Source organism: Diadema antillarum, unplaced genomic scaffold (assembly GCF_040938485.1).
Source record: "Diadema antillarum isolate AM-2024a unplaced genomic scaffold, OU_Dant_1.0 seq00001725_RagTag, whole genome shotgun sequence".
NCBI classification, from domain to species: domain Eukaryota; kingdom Metazoa; phylum Echinodermata; class Echinoidea; order Diadematoida; family Diadematidae; genus Diadema; species Diadema antillarum.
The window spans coordinates 72530-86453 of record NW_027272412.1 but is presented as its reverse complement, the minus strand read 5'-3'; the positions used below and the strand labels follow the sequence as shown (position 1 = coordinate 86453).

General features: G+C 36.7%; 1 protein-coding gene across 1 annotated transcript in view; it reads left to right on the top strand.

Moving 5' to 3' along the window:
• The window catches only part of LOC139711880 (uncharacterized), a 76739-nt gene that overhangs the window by 33875 nt on the left and 28940 nt on the right, over positions 1 to 13924 (top strand). Inside the window, exons 2-3 of the mRNA XM_071623729.1 lie at positions 3169 to 3370; positions 13182 to 13363. Of these exons, the coding sequence (XP_071479830.1) occupies positions 3169 to 3370; positions 13182 to 13363 (384 nt within the window). The remainder of the gene's footprint in view (positions 1 to 3168; positions 3371 to 13181; positions 13364 to 13924) is intronic.

Sequence of the window (13924 nt, the reverse complement as noted above, 5' to 3'; positions counted from 1 at the left end):
ATGGTCTTCAGTGATAGTACAAAATTTATGATAACGAAAAACAGAACATTTGAAGGTGTGGAGAGCACAGGGCAATGTGGTAATACAAGCAAGTTCTCAATTGTTTTGCCAGTCTTTGTCCTATAATATGATGTGCTTTACAGATATGTAAAATTAATTAAATGGCAATATGATGTAATATAGAAGTGAGTAATCTTGAATTAGAACATATTATTTACAATAGTGATATTGTGGGGGATTTATTGTATAGATGAGGGATCTCATACACCATATATCAATTGATGATTCATCTGGCTCTTGTACATGTATACGCATTATGTTTTCATAATACCCTCTCATTTTGATTTTCAGTTTGATTTTGATCTGAGATAATACCCGAGTCTGCTGGAGCAAAAAACTGCAACTGTGATACATTACAATCTGACTTATGATGAAACGGGACTCTTGTGAACATTACAGTAGAGGGGGAAAAATGTGTAGCAAAATGCTATAGAAACCTTTAATATCACATTCGTCCTTAACATGGAGATTCCATTCAAAATTTTGTACTACAGAGATCTTGAATACAGTATTGCATGCACACCATTGACTGAACATTTTAAGATGTTCAGAGTGGTAAAACTGGCATTTACTCATAACTCTCCTCAGTTTGTACAAAAAGAGGTCAAAATAGTCATGCTTTAGGTGATTAATTGAGTGATTATAACTACTTTTCTAATAGGAGTCATTGCTAAATTGTTTCAGCTTCCCACATTTGATGCAACAGATGTGATTAAAAATCATGATTTCATTTTGAAAGAGGAAATTTAGTGTTGAAGATTGTATTCAAAGCAGAAACATTGTGCATGTTTGCTTAATGATCAAATTGATAATCATATTAAAACACATGAGTGTTTTCAAAGTGAATGTTGTTGGTCCACTTTGTTAATACAGAACATTAAATTCATGTAGCATTAAAGGGCTCATATAGTTTTGGTTGAGACCTAACTTCAGGTTTTTAACATTTTCGGGTTAGAAAATGAGAAACCTCTTATGAAATATGAAAGACCATGTAAATCCAAGAGGAATTCAACTTTTATTTGATGAAAAATTGGTTATGAAATGGCTGAGATACCCAAAACAGAGTAATACTAATAAAATGTGGGACCCACATTTTATTAGGATCGCTTTGTTTTACTTTGTTTATGGATGTCTCAGCCATTCCAAAACCGATTTTCATCAAATAAACTTTGAATTCCTCTTAGAATGGCATGCTCTGTACCATTTCAGAAGTGGTTTCTTGGTATCTCGCAAAAAGTTAAAAGCCAAATCCTGAGCTCCACCAATCCTGTACCATCCCTTTAAGATATTCAGGCAGTGTCAGAATTTCAATCTTTTTTATTCTCCCATGTTCATGTGTCCATCTTATGACCATAAATGTAGACCAGTGAAGTCAGAAGAGCAAGTGCTGAAGTATGAAAATGGCAAACTGCTATCTCCTTGTGCGAGAAAGGAATTTAACAGAGACGTCCAAAACTTGTTTGTAATAGAAAGCAACAGCCTACACTAATGTGTTGCAAATGTCCTTTGTCATTTTGTGGAAAAGAGACAATTCATCTGTGATATGATCATGGGCAGTTGTGACAAAAAGAGAACTTGATAACATCTTATGTGCAATCCATGTAAGAAGCATAAGTACAGAGAGTATGTATACACTTCCACAATCAAATGAATATTGCTGCTATATTTTAATCATCAGCTAATCACTACTTTGGCTGGCTTTTGACATTCACATGGTTATAGCTTCCTGTTTGGAACCCATGACTATAGATAAATCTATATTGATTTTTTTTTAGGAGTCTTTTCATATACTTCAGAACCTTTCAAGATGTTGCTAAGAATATTGAGAGTTATTTTATCCTCCAAGTCAGTACTGCAAAGGAAGTTACATCATCTTCCTTCATCATCAAAGTAGTTTTGTTGGGCGGAGCTCTAGGTTTGAAATTATACATCGAAATAATTATCTATCATGCAAAATTGTGACTTTATCACATTACTCTCTATAATGCAACTAAGATATCAACTGTATCTTAATGTTTTGTTATTAGGTGACTGGGAGACATTAGTGGAGACAGCCTCCATTAAACAGTTAGGCCTAAATGATTTTAAATATGTGAAAGCAAGGCAATGATGTGGTGCAAAAACAAGACTAGATTAATGGTAATCTAGAGCAATCTGCAACAGCTTTAGGGTCTGTATTTTATCCAATACACATGATATCCTGTATGTACCTTACTCAAGGTGTAATTTTTCTCCAGTTTAAGAAACTGCCATTAGTTGCATAAAAACCAATATTCATTTGTTGTATGCACTCTGGAAATACAGTATTTTGTCCTCATTGTATTTGAAAGAATTAACTACCTTTTTATCAGAGGATATGTAATGGTGAGAAGTCACCACGTATCTTGCCCAGATTTATGAACAAAGTAATTTTTATAGTGTGAAATACAAAGAATGTTACACTCTTTATAAAATGAGTGATAAAAAGAGACTTTACTGGTAGTCCAATGAATGGACTCCCCACAACAATAGGTGGCCCCTGAATGCACAGAAGATTACATGCTGGCTTTGAACTACTGAAACCCCTTTAATGTTTATCTGCAATGTGTGTTCTTTAGATTTCTCTTTAATTTTCAGCATTTGCAAGATATAATTCTCTTTATGGAGCACGTTATATGCAATTAAAGCAGTAAGAGGAAATGAGGTAAAATTCTCACGTCATAAATTTGTAGCTGTTGAACTGAAAATAAGATTCATCAAAGAATTTGACACATGAGTATATTATGATGATGCAAATGAAAATCTGAGGAACTTGGTATATTTGTAGTAGTAGAAAAAAACCACACAGGGTAATGCTGCCTCACAGCTCCTCAAAGACAAATGATTTGAATATATATAGCATCTCTTGAATGAATGGATGAGAAGAGGATAGAATCTACACACATATCCCCATCCATCATGTCACACCTTTCCTCTCTGAATGCAAAGATCCATCCACAAGAATTCTTACTGTGCCCAAGCATTGACACATTCCTGTCACTTGATTGATATGGTGATGTCGCATGGTGTCACTTTATTGTGATTTATCATTGCCTGATTTGTCCTCTGTACCTTGCTTTGTGCATCCAGGAGTTTTGGTGACAGGTGCATCAGGATACATTGCAGCCCACATTGTACAGCAGCTGCAGGAGGAAGGGTGTGCAGTGAGGGGCACAGTCAGGAGCCTGGCCAATGAGGCTAGGATCAAGCACCTCAAAGGACTCTGTCCAGACGCTGCTCATGAATTGGAGCTCGTAGAGGCAGACCTGGAGAATGAGGAGTCGTGGAAGAGGTATGGAATGGGCACAAACATTGCACACTTACTCTGATGTGCTAACATATTTTTTGCCAGATCGTCTGTCATTGTAAATATTTGTCAAACACATCAACTCCTAATACTGCAAGTAAATTCATGCTCTTTACTATTACATTCAATGAAAAGTAGATTGTTTTTGTTTTTGTTTTATGTATTCAATGTGAACCCAGTGCATATTGCTGTTCATTATTCATCTTGATTTGTTTCGCAACAACAACAAAAAGTGTCAGTGGAAAAGCTGATTTAATGACTTAAGTTCAAGAAACTCTTTAGGGAGTTGCCTTCCTCATGTTACCACAGCTAGGCAACACCAATGAAACTTAAGTCAGGATTTGGGCATTTGGTGAGGACGGATGTTGTGCATTTGGCAATGTTTGAGGGGAAAGTGTCCACATTATATTCACTCCATGGTCTCGATCCTCAAGAGCACAGATTGATTGCAAGGAAGTATCTTCCTTCCTCTTTTCTGTCACCCACCCATGCCTGCCATTAAAATGAACAGTCTTCCCTTTATTGGATAGTCCTGCATGACAACATTTCCATCTTGAGGAAACACAGCATGATAGGACTAGAGAATGTTTTTATGATGGAGCTAATACACTTTAATTGAAATTGAAATACTGTTAGGTTTAGATTTAGTGGCATGGGGAGAAACTGCTGAAAACATGAAATGAAACTTGAAGGATATTTGACTGGTTTAAATTTTAGTTGGACTGAAGTTGCACACTCACCTGCTGAAATCTAACCAGCTATTATATGACCAATGGAGAGCTTAAGGTAAATCAATTTTCAAGAGCTGTGCATACTGTTTCGCACATTTGAGAACAGTCTACTGAATTATTGTGTAGAAGCCATCAGATGGTCAGATCCACTAGGAACTGAGAGTACTGCTTGAATTCTTGCAACTTATGTTGTAAGCTGGAGTGGCATTTTTTTCTTCTGCCTTTTAGACTATCCCTACCCACTCCAAATGTTATGATAATGAGGACTACTGATATTCTGAAAACTTTGAAAGCTTAATGTGAATTGAGAGGAACTAGAGTTGGTTTCAGTTCTTGTTAAATACTTAAGAGAGTACACAGGATCTGTACATTGACATAAATGATATTATGCTTATGGTATTCATATTGTAGTCAACCATAAGTTATGCTACTTTCCATGGCTTGCAAACAGAACTGAACAAAAATACTTTGTTCTCAGTACACAATCTCAGGCGACTTACTTATACAGATGGTACATGGTATAGCATTAGCGCAATCAGACAATCAGCTTTCAGACCAGCCATGAAGTAAACAGTTTTTTCTTCAATCCCTCCAAATGTAAAAAAACAATGATTACCAGGTAATATGGGAAAATTATGTTCAGATAACAATGCATTTGGACTTTTGTTGACAATACTACCTCAAAGAAAAAAGTCACTGTAGGGATATTTCTTTTGTACTTTTATCACTCTCAAAAATTATCATAGTTTCTGCATAATTTAGTGCCACCTATGCAATTCCACGCAATGTTCAAACCATTCTCCACTCAGCTGCTGTCCTTAGATAATTATTAGATTTTAAAATGATTTGAGCAGTAAATGATGCAGATTTTTGTTCCCTGGGGCACCAGTTTTGTTAGTGCTGTACCCTGGGTTGCAAAAAAAAAAATGTATGAAAGCAATTTTGTAGTGCTTTTATACAAGAAAATTTTGTAGCACTAGAGTAAAAAAAAAATAACAAAAACACTCTGAACTCTTGGGTCTCCCAATGTAAATTATTGGAAGTTAAATCCTGTCTATTATTAAAAATGGAATTCTAAGTGTCTGTTGTTTGTTTGTTTGTCTGTTTGTTTGTTTTCATTTAAGAAAGTGATGCTTTAGTATCAAAGTGTGTGCACTCCCTCAAAACCCTGTAACTTTGTCAAGCTTTTTTTGTGTGTCATTATAATCAATGATACTGTAGGAAAGATCAGAAATTATCTAGGACCATTTCTTGCACAATTCAATGAGCCAGTTTCTTCCCAGTCATTCCCTCAATGATTGTAATAGGTATTATTGCCTATGCCATGGAAGGAGGTTATTATACCCCCGCCAAACGAAGTTTGAAGGGGGTATATAGGAATCAGCGGACGGTCGGTCGGGCGGTCAGGCGGTCGGGCGGTCGGTCCGTTGCAAATCTTGCGTCGCGAACTACTTCCTCAGTTTTCAACCGATTCCCATAAAACTTGGCACAGATGTGTGCCTTGGGTTGTAGATGTGCAAGACATATTTTTTGACAGTACCTAAAAGTACGTTGCCATGGTAACGGCATATTATGGGCAAAAATGGGTACAAATCTTGCGTCGCGAACTCCTCCCACAGTTTTTGATCAATTTTTATGAAATTAGGTACAGATGTTCATCTGAATATGTTAATGTGCAAGACACATATTTCCGCAGTGGCAAGAAGTGCGTTGCCATGGTAACGACATGTTATTGGTAAAATATAGGGCAAAATGCTTCATGGCAAAACTGCTTCATCAGTGTTCTTCCAATTCTCATGGTCAGGAATTCATATTGAATGTTTGTCTTAGGATATAGGTCAGCATGACACATTTCTTGACAGTGACAAAAAGTATGTTGCCATGGTAACAGCTCACATATTATGAGCCAAAATGATGGCAAATTTTGTGTTGCAAACTACTTCCTCAGTTTTTGCCCAATTTCCATGAAACTTGGTACAGATGTGTGCCTTTGGTTGTAGATGTGCAAGACGCATTTTTCGACAGTACCCGAAAGTACGTTGCCATGGTAACGGCATATTAATGGCAGAAGATCAAGGAAAGATCTTGCGGATTTAACTACTTCCTCAGTTTTTTGACCAAAGCTTATGAAATGTTGTTTGGTGGGGGTATAACCAGTCGCTGTAGCGACATTTCTAGTGTTTTCATTGGCATTGGTTGGTTTGTTTGTTTGTTTGTCTGTGTGCAAAATAACTGACAATGTTGTGAACAGATTTGAATGAAACTTGCAGGAAAAGTTGATAATGACACAAGGAACATATGACCAAATTTTGGTAGTGATCCAGAAATTTTTGTGAATTTTTGAAGGATTTTTGATCTATTGGCATAGAGGGTCCATGAACTTGGAGAGTTCAAGCTGCACATATTTGAGATTTACATGCATGCACTAAGGCCTGTGCTGGGGTGAGGCACCGCGCAGCTACTGACAGCTGATGACGTAAACAAAAGACTTATTGGGAAATTGGGCGACTTTCAGCATTCATGTATAGCTGGAAATGAGTGGCTATCTTAGTGGAGGTCTGCGCTCTCTGAGTGCTTTTCTGGTTAACGTTTTCATTGTAATTACATTAAACATGTCATACCAGTACTGAATTGGCATAGAGATCAATTCTTTCTAATTGCTAAACTTTGGCTGTCATATAGCAATGTCTATCTTACAAACATGAGATGGAGTTACACAATGCTGAAACATGGGCATTATGGTACCCTGGGTTATTTTATGGCGTGCGGCATCAATTAAAGAATTCAAGGCTCAAGTGAGCTATTGCTGCTTAATTAATGGTCGCTATGCTCCTTTGTCCCTTTGTCTGTCCCCCCCCCCCCCCCCCAAAAAAAAAAAAAAAAAAAAAAAATCCTGCATAAGGCCATGCCCCTCCCACTCTGTGCCTCTGTTTGGTTGCTTCATTTTCTATTTTTTTTTTTTTTGAGCCCCCTCCCCCCCACAAATAAAAAAAATAAATAAATAAATAAATAAATTAAAAAAAAAAATAATAAATGAAATAAAGTAAAATCCTAGTTAGCGCCTGCAACGTTTAGTTTACCCAGGGTAGCCTTTTCAGTGTTATCAATGTTTTCTCTGAAGGCCTTGCCTTTGAGCATGTTTCTCGATCATCGTGAATTTTTTGCCCCCAGCATTACCTCGTATTTTATGCGTACCTGAGCTGTTTCTACTGATAAGTATGCAGTAATGCAGGATGATCGAGACCGAGGGAACTTGTGGCAGAAGTCACATTTTTAGGTCACAGTGCAAGCACTGCCATATGGGAAGGTAAACAAGAATCAAGGTGGCACAAACTAGATCAAGAAATGAAATATGTATTAGTATTTTAACTTTATCTGCTATGTGCGTGATGATCAATTATAAATAATGTGGGCGAAATCTCCCAATATTTAAAGACTTTTGGTACCGGTACACTGCAAATTTAGTTACCCGCTGCGTTATTACTGGAAATCATCCCTCACATCACCATGCATCACCGCGTATCACCGCGAATCATCTCGCATCACCTTGCATCACCTCAAATTTGTATCACTCAGTAGAAACAGTCTCTTTAAATAAGGCAAAGTCAAAAGGCTCTATCATGAGTAGGGTCCTAAATAAAAGTGTCAAGCTCATGACAGGATTTGAGTAAGCAGTTATTACAGTATCATCCGAGCTTCCTCATTTTCATTTTGTTTCCCTTCTTCCTATTCATATAGCTACATTTTATTCTGTTACCTTCCTACTTTGCAGAGATAATTATTTCCTGATTTTTGCAGAGCTCTTTAACTTCCTCAAATTCTGGGTTCCTACTTGCTCAACAACTTGTCATTTTTACGTTTCTGTTTTCAAACTCACGTGCTTTTGACCTGTTTAGGATAAATGGAGTTTGCTATACAGAAACATACATTTCCCATAGACACCTGCCTGATCATACTCAAGACTAGTCTTCAATGAGTTAAATATCATGTGTAAATTTCATTCAGAGCTGCCATGCTCATGTCTGAGTGATTGAGTGTTGAAGAATATGTGTGAATCTAAAGCAGTAAAAATTCATCTGCCATAGCATGTTGTCAGTTAAAGGACAAGTTCACGTTCATAGACATGTGGGTTGAGTAAATGCAGCAATATTAGTAGAACACATCAGTGAGAGCTTGAGGAAAATCCGACAATCCGTTCAAAAGTTAAGAATTTTTAAAGTTTCTGCTCAGTCATGGCTGGATGAGAAGACTACTATAGCTTGTGATGTCACATGAGTACAACGGTATAAAGAAAGTATAAAGAAAATTCACCTTATTTTCACTTTTCTGACATAACAAAAGAACACTCGACTTCTCTCTTTTAGAAGGCGAGGGGAATAATTTTTCTTTAACATACATCAGTAACAAGTCCAAGAAATGTGCACTTTATTCAAAAAGTAAAATTTTGTGAAATTCTCTTTTATTTTTTATTATATCGTTGTATGCATGTGACATCACACACTGAAGTAGTCTTCTCATCCAGCAGTAATTGCGCAGATACTTTAAAAATTCATAACTTTTGAACGGATTGTCAGATTTTCCTCAAACTTTCACTGATGTGTTCTACTTATATTGTTGCATTCACTCAATCCACATGTACTGAAGGTGAACTTGTCCTTTAATGATGCAATGTGTCCTTAATAGTGGCTTGCAAAAAAAAAAAAAAAACAATACAGTACAATATGATATAATGTAATACAATATAATGCTTTTATAAGTTCACACAATAGATGTTTATTTGTCTTCTACAAAATGAAATACTGTATACGCCATATATTTCGTGAGTCTAAATTTTCGTGAATCGGAACTTCCCGACGATTTCGCGATTGGTTAGCGATCGTGTAGTCCTGTACCGAATGGAGAAATGTATTTAAGCGTACGTCACATTCATAGCTTGATCAGAGTCAATATTTTCATGTGTCTTTAATATTGCGAATAGCACCTGACTCGCGAAATTCGCGAAAATAAAAACCTCGCGAAAGTCAGATTTGAAATGAAATAATGCTAAATCTAGTATAGTACATTTATTGCACTAAAATTGATTTAATGCAATTGAAAAAGACATTTGTACTTCAAAGTGCAAATTTCACACCATGTTAAAGTTTAGGAGAATGACTTGAGTATAATCAGATAAACAAAATGAAAGAAGTCTTATCAAAGTCAATCATTAGATTGAAATTATGGGATTTTAAAGTTTCAGATATTTTCACTCAATAACCGAACCTATGTGGAAATAAAGAGAGGCAGTGATGTCATCACCTGCAACTCTCCTATTGGTTTATATACAAGTCACATGATCATGCCAATGCTCATCACAAAAATGCAATTGGCACTTAATGCCTCTTGTATGGTGGTGCAGTTATGTAGATCTTGTTGAAAAAAACAACAACCCAAACTTTTTTTTGTTTTGACTTTCATATCATTTTAATGATATGCAGCAGGGACATACATTGTCATATGACTTGTCAACAAGATTTTAACTCTCTCTCTCATACTCTTTCTTTTATTTCCCATTTACGTGAGTCTGCAGCATAGATTTGTAAACAATCTGCATGAATGTAGCCCCAACATCATGTCATCCGAGCCCCATGCATGGCTTTTGCTACTTAGCATAATGTGTCATGTGCAGCTAGACTATTTTTCTTGGCATGCAGTCACATGCTGCTGCAATTCTACTGCAACCAAAAGTTTATTTTTCAGTTAACGGAATGAAGACAGGTTTAGAGTCTCAGCCGAGTTAGTGTATTCTTCGTTTTTCTTGAGAGCTGGCTAGGCTCATGCATGTAGAAATGATCAGTGTGTCACTGTGCATGTAGAGGTATGTTGCTCGTGCTAAGATTTATATAGGGCATTCACAGAATTTATTACAAGCAAATGCATTTTCTGCATTTACTTGTAATGATACAGACTTGTAACTGGGGAGAGGTCTGGGGGGTTAGATTGAGCCTCTCGCTCACAAGGAGGGTCCACTTTGCATTTTCCTGATATCTGTCAGCACTTCATTCACTGTTGTTTATTTTGCCAAACAAGTATATTAAGTTGTCCATGTGTTGGTGCAATAACATAGAAATAAAAGAACAGAACTCAAGTTCATGCTGTCAATACCAACAGTTTATTTTGCCATACAAATTTTCGGGCGATTCACCCTTTCTCATGTGTTCTTGATTCACGAATGTCATAAAACTAGGAATATCTTTTTTGCATGTCTGAAAGCCTGTTTAAATGTATGTATACATTGTACATACACCCTGTACAGATATCTTTATCAAAAGGTCCACTTTTTCACCCCATGAAAATCTTAGTTACTGGCCTGTGATATGACCAATCCATCGTGTATGTCCTGCTCATTGAACATGCTAAGCCTAAGTGCTCTATTGTCTTTCAGAACCTTAAGGTTTCTTGAGAATTTTCCATTTACGCCCATTTCAAAGACTTCTGCTTGAAACTATGCAAATAAACAGGTTTAACTAGAAATTTTCTGCCTATTTAATCAAAATGCTGATGTGATTGTCGGATGAATGTAACGCACCTCAAAACTGTTTGTTCATCCTGTGTGTCAATTAAGCAGATTACTCTATTAAGGGGTACCTGATTATGCGAAGACTGCTGTGTGTAGATTCTCTTAGTATTCATTATATGAAGCACTCCATAAATGTATTATATCAAATTATATGTTGTAATTGTAGCAGCAATGGTGGTGTCTGAAGAAGCTTATAGTGTATTAGTATAACTTGTAATGGTACAAGCATAACCAAGAGCTACACTTGACTAGGTTGATATGAAGGCATCACACTTGCATGATTGATCAGCCCTGGAGCATTGAATCGTGCAAGTCTCTTGGACCATGTCTGAGATGCAGGCATTCATAGCCCTGTAAAAGATTCCACTGAAGTGGAAAGATGAGACAGAAATGGAGATCACCTGCACATCTGCTCTGTTTTAACTCATCTGCAATATGAGCATCTGAAAAAGAGAATTTGCTTTTAAAATATGTTCACAGTATTCTTTGCCTGCTCTTAAAAATTTGGCTCAGCTGCTGACTAATAAAATGACAACTCGCATCATGTGATGTCAACACATATGGTCATGATGTTTTAATATGTTATGTTTTGTTAATGTTGGGTTATCCTAAATGTTATGTTATTTTATGTTATGTTATGTTATATTATGTTAAAATGTTATGTTATGTTATATGTTATAATATATTTTATGTTATGTTTATATATGGGAACATACAGCAGTCTGTCATGAAAAGCCATTAGGAAATAAAACCTCACTTAACTATCTCAAAGAAGAGTGAAACATCAGGGTACAAGTATTACAAATTGAAAGTAAAGACCTTGTTAATAGAATCATGTTTCATAATCCTGGCAGAAATTCACCAGGCTACGAAGCTTTACTCTGACCAAGGAGGTTAAAGAGATAGAGTAACAACAGAGTTATTCCTTTTGATCTATGTTCGAAGCCGCAGCTCAAAAATATTTGAAGCATGTGCCAAACAGGATCTGCCGTGCCAATACGAAGACAATGGACCAGTGTCTCATTGCATAATCACCAGCCACTTTCAAAGGAAGATATGTCTTTGTGATGGTAATTACTTTTCGCTATCCCTTCTTATAAAAGGTAGGTGGTACAGACACGAGGATGCGCGAACAGAAATTGAGGAAAAAATGGTGAAATGAAGATGAAAATTACTCGACTGGGCGTACCCGGGCACTAATCTGATATATCTATCAATAAAGAATTATACTTGAAGATTATTACATATTAGTTTTATTTGGGGAAATTAAGTGGAAAAGTGATAAAACCAGCTTTCTAGGATGGTACGGTTTTAAACATTTTCACATAATACAGCTCTGATTTACACTTTTGAGCAAATTTCTGAATGGAATTTACTTTTGTTTTACATGCTTTATTATCAAGTGAAATTTCATGTCATTCAATAAATAAATAAGCAAAATATGGCCAACGTAATGATAACGTTCAAAATGAATCTTCAGATTGCTCAGCAAGATGGCGGCTTGGAACATCGATCATCAAAGGCACAAGTGCACCTGTGGAATTCTTTTTGTACATCGATAGAAATCTGACAATTGTTTGAATAATTACAGCCAGTTGGAACTCCATGTATAAAACCTTCTTGCTCTGACTTGATAGTTCAGCAAGCAAGATCATGAGCAAGGTTGTAATGTTTTGTTGCAGTTGGCTGGCATGTGGATATCACAGTTCTAGGACAAGTACCCCCTGAACAATTACCCTAGACCCTTGACCTAATTTTGATCCTGAATATTATCTTAACCCTAAACCTAACCCTAACCCTAATCTTTACTCTAACCGTATTATTAACCAGTATTTGGAGGGGGGGGGGGGGAATTGTCCCGATATGGAATATCAGAAATAAACCCACATTACAGTTTCATGGCCAGAACAAATTTGGGAGTTTTTTGTGAAAATGAACTGTTGAACTGGATTGCATTGAATTGAATTTATTTCCACATCATGTGGTGGAAAACCCCGACCAGCTGAGTTGGTTTCAACAGGGGATCATTATTCATAAAGATTCAAAGTATTCATAAAGATACTTATTGCTATCTGGAATGCAGGTTTCTGTTAAACCGGGCATATTCTTTTCCCATGTCAGTTTATCAGACAAGTAACAGTTGCAATAGAGAATTTTTATCATGAATTCATTCATTGACATTTAACTGTCTACCTTGTGAAGTTGCAGGATATGTATTTTTCTCAAAATAGCAAGATTTAGCATCTAAAGCGGGAGATCATTAGTGCCAAACATCCATGATCATGATGTTTGTTCTTTGATGTCTCTTTGTTGTTGTTGTTATTATCATCATCATCATCATCATCGTTATCATCATCGTCATCATCACCATTATCAAAATTAGTTGTAGCATAGTAGGAGGACTAGTGGTAGAATTATTTATGTTGTTGTTTTCACTTTTCGCCTCATCATGTTTATTAACATTATCAGCTGCTTTTCTTTGTTATATTTGTTTTCCATGATGCAGTGCAGTGGATGGCTGTATGTATGTCATTCACACAGCATCTCCCTTCCCCCTGTCTGTTCCTGCGGATGAGAATGTGGTCATCAAGCCGGCGGTGGAAGGGGTGACCAATGTCCTGAAGGCAGTGGTGGCCAATGGGAAAGTAAAGCGAGTGGTCCTGACCAGTGCTGGACTGGCAATCTGTGGTGAGTCCCAATCCGTACCCAAGCCATCTCCTCTGCGCCCCCCCCCCCCCCCCCCCCGATCACCAATTTTCAGTCCATCTAGAATACAAGCTAATCACTGAAGTTCTGAAGTTCAAAACTTCAAATTAATCTTGAAGAATAACTATAGTTAGAAATTTGCCTGCCCCAACTGACTAGGCCTATATAATGTTTTTCACAGTATCATATCAAAGAATTCTTGACTCGATGAGATGATATTCAAATACACATTTCAGAGAGAAGACGGGATATTTTGTCTCCTTATTTTCAATTGGAAATGTGCAAAAATGCTCTCTGACGTTACTGCCTTTTCGCACAAGATCGGCATATCTTGTTTGTGTGAAGCAGATAGAAAAATTTGAGCACTGAAAACTTTGCATTGGTGGACCATGTGTGCAGTTATTGGTAAATTGATTACTGTTATGAACTTATCTAAGCTGTCAGGTTGTGATAATGTGTTCTTTCTGACCTTGAACAGTGAGAAACGCAAAGTGGAAAATGTGTTTGTCACATAGTATAAGTGGGTTTGTGTAGAATGTGCAA